The 19,125-nt window shown below is 50.5% G+C and overlaps 2 protein-coding genes across 2 annotated transcripts in view; both read left to right on the forward strand.

Moving 5' to 3' along the window:
- Catsperg (cation channel sperm associated auxiliary subunit gamma) overlaps window positions 1–8,065 on the forward strand; it is a 30,268-nt gene extending 22,203 nt beyond the window's left edge. The window contains exons 17-28 of the mRNA XM_051207205.1: window positions 247–309; window positions 403–601; window positions 698–816; window positions 1,000–1,080; window positions 1,162–1,218; window positions 4,925–5,081; window positions 5,265–5,328; window positions 5,427–5,522; window positions 5,737–5,826; window positions 7,276–7,368; window positions 7,483–7,582; window positions 7,669–8,065. Coding sequence (XP_051063162.1) covers window positions 247–309; window positions 403–601; window positions 698–816; window positions 1,000–1,080; window positions 1,162–1,218; window positions 4,925–5,081; window positions 5,265–5,328; window positions 5,427–5,522; window positions 5,737–5,826; window positions 7,276–7,368; window positions 7,483–7,582; window positions 7,669–7,923 — 1,374 coding nt within the window. The 3' untranslated portion in view covers window positions 7,924–8,065. The remainder of the gene's footprint in view (window positions 1–246; window positions 310–402; window positions 602–697; window positions 817–999; window positions 1,081–1,161; window positions 1,219–4,924; window positions 5,082–5,264; window positions 5,329–5,426; window positions 5,523–5,736; window positions 5,827–7,275; window positions 7,369–7,482; window positions 7,583–7,668) is intronic.
- Window positions 8,066–13,368: 5,303 nt separating this feature from the next.
- On the forward strand, window positions 13,369–18,956 carry Psmd8 (proteasome 26S subunit, non-ATPase 8). Its single transcript, XM_051207194.1, has 7 exons — window positions 13,369–13,756; window positions 14,810–14,882; window positions 14,995–15,097; window positions 16,480–16,645; window positions 17,335–17,435; window positions 17,936–18,047; window positions 18,741–18,956. The coding sequence occupies exons 1-7, from the start codon at window positions 13,391–13,393 to the stop codon at window positions 18,876–18,878; spliced, it is 1,059 nt and encodes a 352-aa protein (XP_051063151.1). The 5' UTR covers window positions 13,369–13,390; the 3' UTR covers window positions 18,879–18,956.
- Window positions 18,957–19,125: the final 169 nt, after the last annotated feature.

Raw genomic sequence — 19,125 nt, forward strand, 5'->3', positions numbered from 1 at the left:
TGAAGAGATGGAGACTCACTAGCCAGGCATCTTAGTCTGGTCAGGCCCAGGCGTCAGTGAGAACCCCCCTGGGCGGCTTCTTTGGAAACACAAGCAAGGTTTTTGGCCTCCCCAAGCTCGCACACCCTACACAGACACAGGGGCCAGGCCGGGGTGGGGCGTGTATCTCCTACTTTGGGTTATGAACCCAGCCCTAGAGCTGTCTGCTTCCTCCCGGTCACCTCACTGTGTCTGACCGTCCCACAGCCCTACGCGGACCCCGTGCATGACCCCACCTGGCGCTGGTGGGAACAAAAAACACAGTACAAGGTAGGTGGACAGGTTGGGAGTTGGTGGAGGGACAGCTCTGAGACGCTCGCGTTCCGTCCAGTGTCCACTAGCTGACCACTCCTGTGCACCTAGGATTACTACTTCTACCTATCCAGCAACTGGCTGGCGGCGGAAGGCGTGTACATCGACATGGGCAGCTACCAAAAGCTCTACAACATCTCCAACGACCAGGGGCTGCCCGAGATTGTCTTCCTGGACAAGGGCAACACGTTTAGCTTCACCATCTTCCTGTCGTCGCAGGATGACACCTTCAAGCTCAGCTCCAACCCCGGTCTGTGGGCGGGGCCTACTTGGCAACTGTGGGGGCGGGGCCTGGATCCCCTGGGGGTGGATTCCAGGCATGAAGCTCCTCCCTCTCCCCTGGCAGTCTCGGGCGACCAGGTGGAGAAGAAGTTGGCAGTGGCTGTGGTAGTGGCGGATCCCGACTGCCTTAAGGCATCCGTGATTCAGGAGGTTCTTCTTAATCGTAAAGCAGTGCTCTACAGGGTGAGGAGGCCAGAGAGGAGGTACCGGAGCCTAAGCTTCTGTCCCTCTCTGCACAGTCAGTGGAAAAGCCACAGATCTTATTAGCCCCCTCTGAGCAGCCCAGGGTGTCGGGTCTTTGAATGTCTCTGGGTCCTAGAGCGGAATCGGATATCTCTTTTTCAGCCTTTCCTTTTTCCACCTCAGATTACAATCAAGGACAGAAAGGTCTGCTATGATCAGGGTCTCAGCGGACATAACCTCAAGAAGACGTCCATGATGGTCAAAGTATGGTCCAAGCTTGGGCGAGGGTGTGGGGAGGGGACAGTGGCCCTTGGGATCCCTAGCATCACCTACTCCTACCCACAGGTGCTGGGATCTTCCGGAAAATGCTTCCAGACCACATACCGTGGGACAACCACACAAGTACTGGAACTTGGGTACTGGGTCTGGTATTGGGAGTGGAGGGTTGGGACGAGTTCCCATGGGGCTGGTTCCTGCTGTTGTCCTGGAAACATAAACACGTATATATTTTTAATTTATGTATAAGGTATTTTGCCTGCATGTATGACGGTTCACCATGTGGGTGCAGGAACCTGCAGAGTCAGAACAGAAGAGGGCATCTGGTCCCCTGGAACTGAAGTGACAAACGGTTGTGAGCTGTCATGTGGGTGCTGGGAATGGAACCCAGGTCCTCTGTGATTGCAATTGCAGCCATTGTTCTTAGCCTCTGGGTCACGTGTCCAGGCCCGGCACTCATGTTTTCCCTTTCTTATTTGCTATCCTCACTCATCCCCCTGCCCCGGCTCTCCCGCTCAGGGAGTGGCTCTGAAATGGTTGCCTTCACAGCTCCGGAGGCTGCACACAAACCTGGGTGCTTTCACAGATGCATTGCATCATAAGATGTCTATGGGCTTCTTTTCCCAACTGACACACACATAGCATCTGGAGAACATGGCCAACCCTTTCACACACACTACACACTGCTTCCCCCCCCCCCCAATTCCCAGTACCAGGTATTGAACTCAAGCCTTTGAGCATGTGGACAAGCACTCTACCAGTAAGGCACCACCCTCCCCAACCCTCACCCATTGTTTTACATTTCTCCCCCTCAAGTCTTCTTTGTTCTCTCTTTTTGTTTTGTGGTTTTTCTCTTGCTAACACATGTACTAGACCCCCCATGCATACAGTTAGCTACTGAGGCCAAGCAAGGACCTGGAGTCCTTGTTCTCCATTAACTTCCCTGTCCACCCACCAGCAAACTCATCTTTGCTGGATTGGAGTGACTCAGGCAGTGGAAAACAGGTGTGACAGGCACAGACTTCTTAGATGATGTGTCAAGAACAAGCCTGTCTGAATCAGGATGAGTAAGGAGGGAGGGGGAGAGACTGGGACATTCACATCTGGCTGTATGCTGGGAACAGGAGTGTGTGTGTGTGTGTGTGCACGCGCGCGCGCGTGTACATGCATGTGTGTTCTTCAATGGCAGAATGGTAAGGGAGGAGGGAAGAAAGTTGAGGTTTAGGGGAGAAAATAGATGGGTTGGTTTTAGGTATGGCTTGTCTTTCTTCCTTTTGTTTGTTTTTTTTTTTTTTTTTTTTTTTTTTGTTTGTTTTTTGAGACCGGGTTTCTCTGTAGCTTTGGAAACTGTCCTGGAACTAGCTCTGTAGACCAGGCTGGCCTCAAACTCCCAGAGATCCGCCTGTCTCTGCCTCCCAAGTGCTGGGATTAAAGGCATGCACCACCACTGCCCTTCCTTCCTTCCTTCCTTCCTTCCTTCTTTCCTTCCTTCCTTCTTTCCTTTCTTTCTTAGACGGGGCCTCACTCTGTCACACAGCTAACTTCAAACCCATGTTGACCCTCCTGATTCAGCTCCCTGGCTAGATCCCTCTTTGTGTTGCTAGAGAAGAAAGGCAGAGACCCAAACACGCTAATCATTACTGAACAGTGAGCCACATGCCAGCCTTCTGAATCTGTTTTAAAGGGTTGAAAGAGGAAGCTAGGCAGGCATGGCAGCATAGTGCTGGTAGCCTGTACCCCAGCACTGAGAAGGTGGAAGCTGAGCCATACTCTTTAGCACCTCACTGTGAATCCTACACAACCCCAGCATCTCCTTTCCCTGTTAACCCCAAGTTCTCTGTAGGATCAAGCTACATTCACAACCTAGGGCCATTTTTTTTTTTTTCATTTGAACATCTGGGAGAGATAGAAGTCTGTTAACTAAGATGAGTTCTGTATAGACTGAATTTTAGATGCCCAGCAGCCTAGGGAGTGCTGGCTTATGCATCATAGGAAGGGACTGGTACAGGTCTGGCATGGGAGATGCTTACCTCTGCAGCCGCCAAGCTCGGGCCACAATCTCTGTATGTCATGACCTAGCCCCAAATGAGCCTAGAGAGATTCTTCATTCTGCAGACAGTGCCATGAGGCTTCCCAGACCTCTGGCACTCATTCTGGGCTCTGCTTCCTTCGGGTTTCATGTACTCTTTTTGTGGATTATAGTCTGAACTTAGACCTTTGAGATGTGAGCAGAAGCTGGTGCTGTACCAGCCCGGGCATCATGGGCATTGCACACTGTTGCTAGCAGGTTGAGGACCCTACCCGTTTCATCCCCTCACCCTCGCGTGGTTCCATCAAATGAGGAAATGACTTGGCCTTTCTAGGTCTAGCGTTTTATTTATTTGTTTTTAGGACAGTCTCAAATAGCCCAGACTTGCTAGAAACTTGCTCTGTAGCTAAGGTTGACCTTGAACACCTGATCCTCCTTGCTCCTCACTCTCCAAAGTGCTGACGTTCCAGGTTCGAGTCGCCACACTAAGCCTTTCCCTCTCCCCTCCCTCGCCCCCCCCAGGGTCTCAGGCTGTAACACAGACTACCTTAAACTCACTAGATAGCCCAGACTGGCCTTAAACTCACAGCTATCCTCCTGCATCGGTTTCCCAAATGCTGCAGCATGAGCCACCACAGCTGGCTGTCCCTCACTTTTGATATGTATATGTATGGGACTTGGCCTCAAATCCCAGCTCCTCATGCCTCACCCTCCTGGGTGCTGGGATAGCAGGTATGTGCCATCTCTAAAAGGGGGGGATGTTGCCTAGCATGATGTTACACCCTTTTAATCTCAGGGTTCTGGAAGCAGAGACAGATGGATCTTTGTGAGTTCAAGGCCAGTCTGGTCTACAAAAATGAGTTCCAGAACAGCCAGAACCACATAGAGAGATCCCATCTCAAACAAACAAACAAACAAACAGTAATAAATAAATAACAAAGTGGGGCATATTAAGAAGATTCTATCGCAAAAAGCAAGGAATCTGGGCCTGGTGGTGTGTACCTTTAACCCTTGAAGCTCTTGGGAGGCAGAGGCAGGAGGATTTCTGTGAGTTTGAGACAGCCTGGTCAATGTGGTCATTTCCAGACCATCCAGGACTTCTTCACAAGGAGTCCATGTCCCAAGCATCAAGAAAGAACATGAAGTTGAGGGAAGCAGGTGGTTGGATTTGGAAGGCGTTAAGGGGAGGAAGGGGAGTGAATATGATCAAAATAGATCGTATGAAATTCTAAAATTTAATAAACTATTAATTAAAAACAGTAACAACAAGCAAAGGGCCGGAAATGTAGATCGCTGGTAGTGTATTTGCTTAGCACTGGAGGAAGGCCCTGGTTCCAACCTTTAGTACTACCAAGAAAAGCAGGCAGGCAGGTATGGAGGCTTAATAAGGATCAGGAGAAACAGACAGGCCCAATAGATGTTTATTCAGGGAGAAATAACTTACAACCTAGACAAATGAACACCAGCAGGTTCCTGGTCCCAAGGATGCCTCCGGATGCTCTCCTGTCCCCCGTACTGCAAGCAAGAGAGCCCCCAGCCCCCCCCCAGACTTAGTTCCCCCAGGTCATGTCCGCCCCTGTCCCCGCCCCCCAATGGGCGTGGTCTGTGCCACAGGTGTGGACAAAGTGAGTATCTCACTACAGGAAGGCAGTAAGGATGTAGTACAATACTACAGTTTACAATGTGGCCAACTGTGCTGGTGAGGAGGGTTGGTAGTCTGGTGTGTGATGGAGGGGAGGTTTGTTCTGTGCCCCTTTATGGCAATCTGGCCATCCCCCAGCAGGAGGTCTTTTTCCTACCCAGGGTCACTTGATGGTGCCAGTGTTAATCGGCTGTCCCCCTGGCAAGCGCCTGGCCTTCGATGTCACCTACACGATTTTGCACTCCCGGGAGCTAAACAAACACTATTTCGACTGTGTGCAGCCGAACCCTGAGATGCCGTGCTTTCTTTTTCGTGACTGTGTGTTCCATACCTTCTCCCAAGTTCACTGTCCTCCTGTCCTGGCCATTTTGCCATCCCTCCCTCATTCCCCTTGCCACAGCCCATCACCTTCTGCTCCAAGCCTGAGTCCCCCTCCACTGTCTTCCTGTGCCTCTCTGGACAAAGCTAATGTTTCCCCCTTCCTCTCCTTGCAATCCACAGTGTTTCAGCCCTTCTTCTTAGTCCAAGACATGGTGACAGGAGACTCTGGCAGTTTCCTAGGCAGGTGAGGAAAGGCTGGCCAGAGGCTGCCGGTACTTGGCTAGTGGGACCCGGAAGATGCACAGTTCAAAAGCGGCCCATGTTTGCCTCTGCGTTTTGCAGTTACTTGCTGAAGGTGGTGGGCGGCGGTCCAACAATGGACACCATCAGAGATTACACGGAAGAAGAAATCTACCGTTACAATAGCCCACTGGACAAGTAATCCCTCTGGGGCCCCTGTTCGCAGTTGGTGGGTCTGGTCTGCGCATCTCCCTTCCACTTCCCAGTTAAGCAGGGGACTCTTGCTGCAACCTTACCCACCCAGTGCATCAGATTCACCCTTCAGTGAGGCCTAGGCTCCCTCACCAGGGAACCGGCCCACCAGGGCCCCGCCCCTCAGTGCTAACCCCTGACTTTATATGGGCCTGCTCAGGACCAACAGCCTCATCTGGAAAACGAAGGCTGAAAGGACTACTCACGACAAGAAGTTCTACATAATGTCCTACCAGAGCCCGGGAATTGAGTAAGTACAAGTCTCAAAAGTTCTGCCCTCCGTGTTTGTTAGTTTCGGTTTTGGTGCTCAGGTCTCATGTACCCCAGGCTGGCCCTGAATTTACTATATAACTGAAGACGACCTTGTCCTTCTCATTCTTCTACCTCCGTCTCCAGAATTCTGGGATTACAGTACCGGTGCGTGGGCTTAGTGTGTGCCAGGCAAGCATTCTGCCACCCGAGCCACACACACCCCAGCGCTCTCTGTTTCATGCAGAGTCTCACTATGTAGCCCTGCCTTGTCTCAGAACTATGACTGTCCAATTCTGCCTTCTGAAATTTGGGACATGCTCTTTGCACAAGCCCTCCCCCCCCCCATCCCTCTGGCCCATGGTGGCCTCTGAGATCCTTCCCAATAGTCACATTGTCTTTGTGTTTCCCAAGGAGGGCTAGCCTTTGCATACAGAGGCTCTCCTGGAAGTCTGGGGCCTCTTACTGTCTTCAGGCCTTGGCTCACATGCTCCTCCATTCAGGAGGGCTTAACCATGCCCTTTCTTTCCAGACGGGCTGTTGGCTCATCTGGACTCCCATGCCTTTCCTGCACTGAGCCTTTGCCTACACCCCCCACCCCCAGCCTTCCGTGACCCTCTGCCTGTATCTCCTTACATTTCAGTCCTGACCATTCTAAGTTATCACTGTCTCCTGAAGGCCCTGTCTCTTCTCTAGCACAGCTCTTGAATAGACACACTATAACATTTTTTTTTTTTTTTTAAATCAAATGGTGAACAAATTAATGCATGGCCGGCATTCACTGACAGTTAAATGGAGATGTTAATGAATGGATAAAACTGTGAGGGCTTGGTGACCCTTTTTTGATTCGATGAAAGGAAAACCATGATACCACAAGGCAGCAAATGAACAAATTTGCCAACTGCACCCAAGTCCGTGTTTGCGTCAGGGCTACTGAGCAATAACCAAGAGGGGATAAGAAAGAAGAGATGCCAGTCTAAGTCCAGCTTGTGTCCAGCCCATGCTATGGGATGAAGGAATGGAGGTGGCTGTGTGGGGCACGCAGTCGATAGTCAGCCCAACATGGGGGCCTTGGCAGGTGGGGGCAGGGCTGCAGCAGGCTGTTTCGTGCAGGCGCTCGGACAGCGTCACTGTTTGAATGGATTGAGTAGGCAAGAGGAGGTGGAGACTGCAGACTGGGGGTGTGGCTCTGGCTCCGAGGGAGGGGCTGAGACGGCAGCTCCGCGGGAGAACATGTGCCAGGGACACACTATTGAAGGGCTGAGGGTGGCGGGACTTGGCCCAGCAGTAGCGCGTTCACCCGGCTTGCATGAGACCCCGAGCCTGTCAGCCCGAAGCACCACAGTTACAAAAGGGACAAACAGCCTGAAGAGAAGGTGGAGATTGAGCGCACCTGGCTGGTGCTTACCGGAAGTGTAAGTGGCACAGCTGCCTCAACTTGGACTCCTAGGTGGCTGTGTTTAGAGAACTCCCCATGCCACGATATCACGCCCCGGAACATCTTCGCACCCGAATTCTTCCTCAAGTTGTTGGTGAGCAATAGGTAAGCCAGGCGGGCATGGTAACCTGGGTGTGTGGTGGGAGTGGGCTGTTGAGATTGTTCCATGGGATGACGCCCCACTACCTAATCCAATCCTGGACTCTGTTCCCTCACCAGAGGAGTAGACACTAGCACGTACTGTGACTACCAGCTCATCTTTATACTGCACATGCATGGGCTACCGCTCAGCGCCAAGCGGTCACTCTTCATTGTCATTGTGAGTGGCGGCCAAAGGCTTCCCCACCGGGTGGGCAGGGGCTTGCGCGGCACACTGCATCCACGCCTGCTGCCCTGTGCCTACAGGTATCCATCAGCCTGTTTGTGGGCCTGGTGGTCTTCTACATCCTGTTCTGCCTCCTGTGGCCCCACATAGTGAAGGCCTGGGTCTCATTACGCTGGAAGATTAACAACATCATGGCATCAGAGTCCTACTACACATACGCCACCTCCAACGCCTTCAGCTTCCAGTCTCATACAGGCTCAGAGGAAAGTGTCAAGGGCCCCTCCAAATCGGGTTCCAAGGACGACAATGCAGCAAGGAAGCAAGTGGTAGCCTGAGTCCCCAGGCTGCACCCTTCCCTAGACACCTGCCCCCCTGTCCCCCAGTGGGAATGTAACCTGCCACCTATCCAGGATTTTCTGGTTTGCTAGAGTGTTCATGCCTCCTTCAGACCCAAATAAAGCCTCATTTCAGAATCAACCCGGAATCCTCAGGAAGCTCCCTGTGTTGCTTGGTTTGTACCAGTGCAACTGCAGTTACCTTTAAAAGACCAGACTTGACCGCTACACAGCGGACACAGGAGCTTCTGCTAAGCCTGACAGCCTGGGCTCCATCCCCAGCACTCATATGGTGTAAAGCGAGAACTGAATCCTTGAAGCTGTTCTCTGACCTCAACATGAATGGGGGTGGGGATGTGCACTGGGACACACAAGTGTGTCACACACATACACACATAGAGGCACACACACATTAATGTGTCAAGTTAAGCCTTTGATGTGTCAAGTTAAGTCTTTGATGCCAGCAGAGGAGGCAGAGGCAGGTTGGGGCTCTGAGTTTGAGGACAGCTTGGTCTACTGGCAAGTTCCAGGTCACCCAGATCTACATAGACCCTGTCTCAAACAAAACAGAAACCCATCAGAACAAGCAAGAAGACGAGGCTAGCTAGAGTGGTGGCTCAAACTGTCACCTGACCGCTTAGGAGCCCAAGGGAGCAGAAATATTCTGAGTGTGAGGCCTGTCTGAGTCACTCAGTGACTTCCAGCTTGGACTGCAAGAGAAAGATCCTTTAAACCATAAATGATTTTAAAAGTCAAGCATGTTCCCAATACTGGTGCTGGGAGGCAGCTGGAAAGCCTCAAGTTCCACTCTTTGATTTTGCCCAGAAACTGTTTAGGATGGCTGTAAGAGGGTAGCAATTATGGCTGACATCATTCCAGCTGGCTGCATTCAGGTCTCCCTGAATCCGCACACCAGCAGCCCAGCCCCTCTCATACCACAGGGTCTGCTACTCTATGGGTTCTCTCTGTGGGCTGAATCAAGCTCTGATAATTTGGTACCTTGGTTGTAACAGCCTCCGTGTGTGTGTGTGTGTGTGTGTGTGTGTGTGTGTGTGTGTGTGTTTAATTTATTTTATGTGCATTAGTGTGAAGGTGTCAGATCCCCTGGAACTGAATTTATAGACAATTGTGAGCTGCCATGTGGGTGCTGAGAATTGAACCCGTGTCCTCTGAAGAGCAGCCAAGGCTCCTAACCACTGAACCATCTCTCTAGCCCCAATGAAATTACTTTGTACTAGTTATGTCGGGAGCAGTCTTTGCGGCGCTGCAATCAGAGCCAGCCAAGCTGCCCCAAGTCCGTACCTGAGTGGGGGAGTGTGGATGAGGGAAAGGCTGGCTATAGATAATAAAGACAGAGACACAGACTAAAGGTCAGGAGGGCAGATCCGTCAATACTGAAATGCCATGAGTTTATTTTTCACCACTCATATACCATAACTAAAACTGGAACACAGTACATCATGTATATGGAACAGACTTTTCTTCCTCCCTCATTCCAAGGGTTCAGTGACCACACCTTAGCTCCAAACTTCTTCCCTAGCCTTGAGAGTCAGGAGTAGACACACCTCAGATTCAGGTCGTCGTTATTTAGACTAAGATGGCTGAAGCATCCTTCTGGAGCCACAGCTTTGACCTTTAGGTCTCATGACTTGCTGACAGCTTTGAACTCTGCCCTTGTGCCACGATGGAGTGCAGCCATCTTTATGGGTGCCCACACAGTTTCGAGGAACCCGTGCTTGAGAATTCTACACAGAAGTGGTAATATATGAGGCTCTTGCGGTTGGTTGTTTTTTCATTATACTCATTTACTTATGTGTGTTGGAGGGAGGGGGGTACACATGCCCCAGCATGCATGTTTGGGGGGGGTCAGAGAACAACTCAGTCATAGATTCTCTCCTACCATGTGAGTTCCAAAATTCCCTCCCAAGCTATCACGCTTGGTGGCAAGCACGTTTACCATGAGCCGTCCTAATACCCCTACGCCCTTTCTCTTACTTCTTTCCCATTTAATCTCTCTCTTCCTCTGTCTGTCTGTGTCTGTGACAGACCTCACTAAGTAGACCAAGCTGCCCTCAAGCTTGGGGTGCCCCTCTTGTCCCTGCTTCGTGAATGCTGAGATTCCTAACATGCACCAGTGAACCTGGCTGCTGTCCAGCTTCCTCTTTTATTCTCTCTCGTTGTCTCCGCAAAAAAAAAAAAAAAATTATGTGTGTGAGTGCTTTCGTGTATACACATGCATGGTGTGTGTGTCTGGTGCCAATGGAGACAAAAAGAAGGTATAGGATCTCTTGGAACTGGAATTACAAGTGCTGTGAGCTGACTTGTGGGAGCTGTAAACCAAAACCTGGGTCCCATACTAGAGCAACAAGTGGTCTTAGTGGCCGGGCCTGTCTCTAGTGCCCCAAGGCTTTCTATCTCCCTTTCTCCTCTCTCTCTTTCCAGACAGGGTCTCTCTCTGTATTGTTTTCATCTTTCTTTTTCAAGTTGGCCTTGAACTGGTCATGTAACTGAAGGATGACTTTGAAACGGTGATCCTTCTTCCTCCATCTCCCAGAGTCTGAGATTACAGCTTTCCCTACCGTACTCTATTCAGTGCGGTTAGCCAAGGCTTCAGGCTTGACCCTTCAGTGTCTGCAGAAGTCTGCTTCTGTTTCTCTGTAGTTTCCCCCCTCTGAATGTGGACAGTGACCTCAAGACTTCCACCTTCACCCTCTGCGGCTGCAAGTTATAGATTTGTTCAGAGAATTGTCATATTGTTCAGAGAACGAAGGAACAAGGGTTCTACAAGTTCTGCCAAAAGTCGCATTGTCACTCTGATTATCTGGATTTGGATCATAAGGTCACCACTGTACCGATTACAGGACAGAGATAGGAGCCTCGGTTTCAAGTTTAAGCCAGTCATGTTCCATTCCTGATGCTGAGGTGGCCAGTCTCACCCTAATGTTTTACGATGTGTGGGCAATGGCAATTCTGAAGAAATCGAGCTGTATGAAAGGGTAAAAGAATAAAGCGAAAGCAATGTGATAGGCAGGCAGGGTGGCCCAGGCCTATAATGTGGCACTGATGAGACAGGCAAGCAACCTCCCACTCTGAGAATGACACATTATAGGGCTATTTTTGGAGGGTTTCAAGATGGGGGCTACTTATGTACCAATGGAGGAAGTGGGTGTTGGGATAAAGATTGGGAAATTCCAGCCGGTGAGATAGATTGGCTCTGCAAATAAAGGTACTTGTTGCTAACCCTGTCAACCTGGGTTTGATCTCCAGAACCTGCATGATGGAGAGAACCATCTCTCTTTGTCCTGTGATACCAGTGCTGTGGCAAGCTACTTCTTCAAAGTAAATATATTAGTGATTTGAAAAGACAAAATGTCAACCGGGTGGTGGCGGCACACACCTTTATTCCCAGCACTTGGGAGAGAGAGGCAGGTGGATCTCTCTGAGTTCTAGACCAGCCTGGTCTACAAGAGCTAGTTCTAGAATAGGCTTCAAAGCCACAGAGAAACCCTGTCCCCAAAAAATCAAGTAAATAAGAGAGAAAAAACAAAATTTGTGGAACAGTCAGGGCTTTACAAAGAAAACGTGTCTTTAAAAAAATAAATAAACTAATGTAAATCCCCTGCTGCTTTTTGGCTTTTAAAGCCATAGACCTAAATGATATTTGTAAATAGTTCATATACATTTATATTTAAATGGTTTATATATAAATATGAATAAATGTATAGAAGCCCTCTAGAGATGCCAGGGAGCTACACCGATGATGTCTCAATGACATGACTGTCTAAAAAAGATATGAACAGGAGGGCATGAATAGATATGCTAACAAGGAAGGGGACAGTCTCACCACAGGCAACTAAGGTATGCTAAGGACATCAATAGTTTTCCTATGGGGAAAAGCCCGCCTTTTGGTATTCAATACCAAGTGGTCGGCCCTGAAATGATATACATACAGGCAGTGTTACAAGGATTGAGCAGGCTGTGTTTACATATTTAGGAATATATAACAGAGAAAACAAGACTGAAGGCTGAGAATTTGGTGGGAATTTATATTCCATGGGAAGGGTTGGAGGAAAAAGTGGGGGGGGAACGACGTGATACTTTAACAATTTTATGTGTGAATGTTTTGTCTGCATGTATGTATGTGCACGCCATGTGTGCCTGATGCTTTCAGAGGTCAGAGAGAAAACCAAAACCCCTAAAAGTGGAGTTACACAGTTACCATGAGGATTCTGGGAAAGCTCTCTCCAGTGTGTTACATTCTAAGCTGTGTTATTCTTAGAATAATTGAGATGTGTTACATTTGTTTATGCTGTGGAATATTTAATGATGCAAAGATGTGTCGCTTTCCTTTATGTTGCATTTGTTTAACTCTGTGAAACTGTGTTACTGTGCCTGTCTAAAACACGGGATTGGTCTAATAAAGAGCTGAATGGACAATACCAAGGCAGGAGAAAGGATAGGAGGGGCTGGCAGAGAGAATAAACAGGAGGAGAAATCTGGGAGGAAGATCTAGGAGGCCTCCAGGGGCAGCCACCTTTGGGAGCCCATTCCACGTAGAGGGATTCTCTCTCAGCCTAGACACACAGGGGAGGTGTGTGACAGATTCGAAGACTCCCCATGGAAGGCCTCGCCGGCCCTGGGAAGCAGAAAGAGAATGGGATGGGGGTTGGGAGGGAGGGAGGGGAGGAAGGGAGAGTGAGGGAAATCAGACTGACATGTAAAACAACCTTGTTTCATATTTAAATAAAATATTATCATAAAAAGAGAAGAAAGGTATATAGGATAAAGATAAAATCCCAGAGGCAAAGGGTAGATGGGATAATTTAAGAAAAACTGGCTGGAAACAGGCCAAGTTTACACTGGACATTCATAAGTAATAATGTCTCTGTGTGTATTTGGCAGCTGGGTGGTGAGCCCTCCAAAAGAGTAAAGAACCAAAGACTAAAAAGCCAGCCAAGTATACCAGCCTGTAGTAATTATAGATATAATTGGGGCTCCACTTCCTGGCCTCACTTCTAGTTTTTTTGAGACAGGATTTCTCCATGTAACCCTGGCTGTCCTGGAACTCTTGATACAGATCAAACTGGCCTCAAACTCTGCCTCCTGAGAACTGGGAGTAAAGGCCTGAACCATTACGCCCGGCTTCCATAATTATATTTTCATTTCGAAACTAAGAAAAAAACCTAATGTAGAAGAATGATGCCCTGATAAACCTGCGGGGCCTGACTTGAAATTCCAGTCCTCTCAAAGCCTGTCTATGTAGGGACACTTGACGGCTTTCCAAGTGACTCCACGTCGCCACCTCTTGGTTGACAGACCGCACTCTTAAGACGGAAATCCCACAGGCTGAAGCAAGGGCGGCCATATTGACTACGGGAATGGGCGGGGCATTGCGGATGTCATTTTCCGTTAGAGCCAACCGACTTCCGTTCACCATTCTGAGTGACAGCAGAGGCGGAGCTCTGCCATGTTCCTTAAGCGCCGGGCCGGGAAGGCGCCCCCGGGGAAGCTGCGGCGCTCCTCCCGCGGCGGGCGGAGGCTGGCGGTCGTAGCTCCGCCTCCTGCGTTGGGCTCCACCTCCCGGCCTCATTTCCGCCGGGAGACCATTTCTCGGCGACGCTGCCGTAAGTCAGGTCGGCAGTTTGCCGCATCACGGAAGATGGCGGCGGCGGCTACGGTGAACGGGGCGACCGGCGTCTCGAGCTCGGGGCCCGCGGCCACTTCGGGCGCGATGTTGCAGGCAGCGGCCGGCATGTACGAGCAGCTCAAGGACGAGTGGAACCGGAAGAGCCCGAACCTTAGTAAATGTGGGGAAGAGCTGGGCCGCCTGAAGGTAGGGGTCGCCGGGCCCTGGAGCCCTGGTGCTGGGGGGACGGTGACAGGCGCTCAGGGCTGGGACAGCCGGCCGAGGAGTGGAGAGAGCCCGGCTCGGGACAGCAGAAGGTGGGCCCGGAGGGCTCCCAGGTGGCGGGGTGGCTGGGACAGACCCAACGCGGCCCCGACACGGGCGGGAATGCGGTGGTGCAAAGCCTGGTTTGGCGGACTCGAATGGGATGGTTACAGCTCTGGGGTTTGGAGGGGCAGGAATGGAGCCAGGCACAACCGAACCCGAGGTAGAGGCGGCAGAGTGTGAGGGGATGGGCGGTAAGGACCAAACCGAAGCACGCTGTGGGCGAGCAGAGGTTAAGGATGCGCCTAGGAGAAGAGGGGCAATAGTTTGGGGCCGTACCGAACCCAGAAGAGCATAGAGTTCGACTGTAAACACATTCAGAGTTACGGAAGGGCGGCCCGGTCTCCAAAAACAAGTTCAAGGCGGCTAGAGTTACACATCAAGACCTCATCTCAAAAGGAATAGTTATTATTAATAAATAACCAAACAGCAACAACAAAATAGATGTTAGGTCCCTAAGTTTATTAAGGAATGGTGTCTGGGCTGGACTGAGGAAAGGGGACATAGATTTGGGGCCTGGCCTAGTTACCCCTTCTCAGGCAGAGTATGGTGGGGAAGGTCTTCCCAGAACTGAGTGTGCTAGCTGGACGTGAGCTGTTCCACACTTACAATCCTAGCACTTGGCAGGCTGACCCTGGGCTCTCTAGTTATAGGCCAGACTGGCCTGCAGAGGGAGACCCTGTCTCAAAGAAAACAGAAACCCCAAACAAGCCAAAAATAACAACAGAAGGAACTGAGGTCATCCGTGTCTTCCTACGCCATGGGTGCCAATGGAGCCCTAGGCTGAGAACTTGACAAGGACCAACTCCCTTCATGCACATCACAGTTGTATGAGTAAGGATGCCTGGAAACTCCATTCCCCAAGCAGAAACATCAAAGTCCAGAGAAAGTGGGTAACCTTTGTTTGAAGTCTCATCGTCATTCCTTCTCCCTCAGCTGGTTCTGCTGGAGCTCAATTTCCTGCCGACCACAGGGACCAAACTGACCAAACAGCAGCTCATTCTGGCCCGTGAGTGTCACTGGTTGGTGGAGGTGGTGGGGGCCTGTGATGGTAAGAATGACGGTAGTGATGATCCCAGGAGGGATTCCAGTCACCACCTCAGCCACCCCCTTACTAACAGGTGACATACTGGAAATCGGGGCCCAGTGGAGCATCCTATGCAAGGACATCCCCTCCTTCGAGCGCTACATGGCCCAGCTCAAATGCTACTACTTTGATTACAAGTGAGGTTGGGCCCTCCGGGGAGGGGCGGGGCAGGGATGGTTGCTTGGTGGTTCATTTACCTCTGGCTCCCTCCTGTTGGTCTGCCTGTGAACCACTGCTGTTCTTAGCTCTGTCCCCAGAAGCTGGAGGGACAGGCTTTTGACTTGGAAGTCTTGAGAAAACTGGGTTTATGTAGTTTACTTAGTTTGTGTGGTCCATTTCTGTAAGTTTCTAACCAGTTTTCCTCTCTCTTGAAGATTTATTTAAGTATTCGCACATATATGGGTGCTTTGCGTGTGTGTCTGCACATCACAAGAGTGCACTGGATGCCATTATAGATGGTTGTGAGCCAACCTTGTGGCTAGTGGGAATTGAACTCAGGACCTCTGCAGGTGCTGAGCCATCTCATAGCCCCTCCAATCTGTTTTTTCCTGACCCTTTCACCATGTTCCCTCTACTCAGTATGGCTACTTGCTACCCTTCATCTACTAGGCTGTATTCTTGACTCCCCTAACTGACATATCTACTGCAGCCAATAGGGTGCTATTTTGCTTCACAATTTGCTGGTTTTGTTTTGAGACAGGTTTCAAGGTAGTACACCTTGCTTGGGGATTATAGGTAGTGCTGCCCTCTGCTGGTTTGTTTGTTGTGGGTTTTTTGTTTCATTTTGTTTTTTTGCTTTTGGTTTGGTTTGGTTTGGTTTTTTGAGACAGGGTTTCTCTGTGTAGCCCTGGCTGTCCTGGAGCTCAGAAAGATTCCCCTGCCTATGCCTTTGAATGCTGGGATTAAAGGCGTGTGCCACCACTGCCGAGCTTGTTTTTGAGTTTTGGCTACACAGTTCAAGCTATCCTTAAATTTGTCACCCTGCTTCTGCCTCCTGAGTGTCGGTGTTAAAAGCATGGGCCACCACACCCAGCTGTTTGTTGTTTTTTGAAGACTGTGTCATCTGTTCTTCAAGCTGGCTGAGGACTCTGTGTAGCCCAGGTGACCTTGAACTTCTGACACTCCTGCCTCTACTTCCCAGTAGCTGGGAATTACAGGTGTGCACCCCACGTCTGGTTTATGCAGAGCTGGGGTAGACATTCATGCTAGGTAGACATTCTGCTGACTGAGTGCCTACCCTAGATGCTATTCTTTGGACTTTATGCCTAGGTTAAGCCATTTAACTCACTTATATTTACCAAACCTGCTTTTGTGGTGTGGATACTTATTGACACTGTTTAATAGATAGGGAACTTTAATAGATAGGTACCTTGCTTGATCCATATGACGGGGTGTGGCGTTTCTTGCCTCTGTGTACATCATTTGTCTGTTAGTTGTAAGGATTCTGGAAGGTAGATGAGGCATGTGGTTAGTTCCCCAGGATCTACTAATCTTGGTTCTCTCCCTCCGTGGTGTACAGGGAACAGCTACCTGAGTCAGCCTACATGCACCAGCTCCTGGGCCTCAACCTCCTGTTCCTGCTCTCCCAGAACCGAGTGGCTGAGTTCCACACAGAATTAGAACGCTTGCCTGCTAAGGACATCCAGACCAATGTCTACATCAAGCACCCTGTGTCCCTCGAGCAAGTGAGGATGGGCAGGGGAAGGGGGAGCCTGGCTGAGGTGGGTGGTCTCAGTTCAGACCCTGAGGGTTTCCTGGAGGAATGGTCAGGGTTCAGCCATTTCTAACCCACCAACTTATTTAACCAGCAAATAAAAACAGATCTGTGCCAGGTCCCAGGGCAATTTCATGTTAAGGTGACTCAAACAGGTAAAACCCCTAATCTTGAGACAGTGAGGAGAGGAAGCACCAGGCACCAAAAGAATGAGTCACATGTGTTGTGTGTGAGACATGAGGTATTGTGGGGACTTGGGCCTGGGAGGACTGGAAGAGGCTGTCTGTGGCCCGAGGCTAAAGCCTGCCTGCCATATCTGAGGGACAGCAAACAAGTTAAAGGAACAAGTTAAAGGGGTAGAGCTTGGGAGCCATTAAGAAGTCGTGTCTGGTGCTGAGGCCTCCAGAGGGTTTTCTGTGGGAAGGGCTGGCAGAGTGAGGTAGCAGCAGTTTAGGTATGTGTAGAGTAGAGCTGAACACTAGCCCAGTGTAGGCTGCGGGTGAGTGTGTAAGCCAGGTAGGGCTTTGCAGAGGAGGAGGAGTCCAGGCTACAGGCAGTGGGAGGGCTCTTGTGGTAGAGCAGGGATTGGGAGGCACCAAGGGAGCAGGGAAGCCTCTGTGTTCCCTTCATCCTCTTCCTCTTCTTCCTTGGCCTTGGCAGTACCTGATGGAGGGCAGCTACAATAAGGTGTTCCTGGCCAAGGGAAACATCCCTGCTGAAAGCTATACTTTCTTCATTGACATCCTGCTGGATACTATCAGGTATGTGGGGTCTGGGTCCCCAGACTTCCTGGCCTTACTCTTTCCCCAGATGCCGCCCTGCCCAATTCCTGTGATTTGATGCCTTGCTGTTTTTCATAGTGGATGTTTCCCTCCTTCTGGGGTTATAATCAGAGCTTTGTACAAATTAAGCAAGTCCTCTACTGCTGAGCTGCCCTCCAGCCGTGATGCGTTTTGGGCAGTAGGGCTATTGAGAAAGGGTTACATGTATCTGGGACTGGCTGTGAACCTGATCCTCCTGCCTCCACCTCCCAAGTGCTGGGAGTACAGATGTGCACCCCCACACCTGGATTTATGTGCTTCAGCATACTAGGCAAGCACTCTAATTCATGCAAGAACCTCCTCCAGACTCTGAGGAAGGTGCTGTGCTCTTGTGAAGCCCCTGTGTGGAAAGACTGCCTCAGAGCCTGAGCCGTGGTTCCCAGGAGGACAGGGTCTGCGAGGTTGTCTGCTCCGTAGTGAGAACTATCACCTTCCCACAGGGATGAAATCGCAGGATGCATTGAGAAGGCCTATGAGAAAATCCTTTTCGCCGAGGCTACCCGGATTCTCTTCTTCAACACACCCAAAAAGATGACAGACTATGCCAAGAAGGTGGCTAGGGACTGTGGATTGGGGTTGGGAAATAGAGTGCTGAACCTTGTGTCCAATACACAGTTTGGGTGGTCTGGGGGACACTAGTAGAATAAAGACTGCCCACGACTGAGTACAGTTGTGAGCCTTAAGACAAATAGCTCAGCCTCTTCCCGGGAGGGGATTAGAGTTTAACATAGGCGAGGAGCTTAGCATGGCACCTGGCACCAGGTTCAAGCTTGCTTTGCATGTTAGGTTTGCCCTTAGCAGAATCCCTTAGAAGCAACTTGTCCCGTAGGACTGCTTCATTTGGTGTGGAACATTTGAGTAGGAGCCGTGCCCAGGAGAAGCTGACTCATGCTGCATACTGACCTTGGTGTCCAGGAAGCAGAAGAGTCAAGAGCAGACTGTGAAGTTGTCAGGCTAGCCAAGTGGTCTTGAGCAGACTGTCAAAGGGATGCATTTGAGACGTGATGGTGACAGCTATTAACCACTTACTGTGGACCAAATACTGTTGTCGTTGCTCAGAGGTTTTAGCCATAGAGGAGCATGATCATGGTACCTGTGTCAGACATGGAGTGACATTTCTTGCCTCTGGTTACTCTGGTGGCAGTGATCTGTGAAAAGGGAGCCTTGGTATCCTGAGAGGTGGTTACATGGGGTGGGGAGGAGCCTGTGGGATCACCCACTTACTTCTGATTTCTCTTCCTTCAGCGAGGTTGGGTCCTGGGACCTAACAACTACTACAGCTTTGCCAGCCAGCAACAGAAGCCAGAAGACACCACCATCCCCTCCACTGAGTTGGCCAAGCAGGTCATCGAGTATGCCCGGCAGCTGGAGATGATTGTCTGAGCCTTGGCCAGGGCGGGTGGACATGGCTAGTCCAATCCAGTATAGGCTGGCCTTCAATAAAGGCGGATTGACCTCTTATGGGCCCTAGTCTCCCAGTGGGACCGAGGGAGATAGTTGGCCTCCTGTGTATGTGTTACCCAGCTGCCATTGCTCTGGGCTTTAAGTGTAGATGCCCAGTGGCCCACAGGAGAGCACAGGCCCATACTGAGGGGTTCACAGCCAGCTGTGGATACATGCGGTGCTGGGC

The sequence above is a fragment of the Phodopus roborovskii genome, unplaced genomic scaffold, assembly GCF_943737965.1.
Source record: "Phodopus roborovskii unplaced genomic scaffold, PHOROB, whole genome shotgun sequence".
Lineage (NCBI taxonomy): Eukaryota > Metazoa > Chordata > Mammalia > Rodentia > Cricetidae > Phodopus > Phodopus roborovskii.

Excerpts from the sequence above, each read along its gene's own strand:
- Psmd8 (XM_051207194.1), top strand. The coding sequence starts at position 13,391 with ATGTTCCTTAAGCGCCGGGCCGGGAAGGCGCCCCCGGGGAAGCTGCGG. Across the intron at positions 14,883-14,994 it reads ACAGCAGCTCATTCTGGCCC|GTGACATACTGGAAATCGGG; the intron begins GTGAGTGTCACT and ends CCTTACTAACAG. Across the intron at positions 15,098-16,479 it reads TGCTACTACTTTGATTACAA|GGAACAGCTACCTGAGTCAG; the intron begins GTGAGGTTGGGC and ends CGTGGTGTACAG.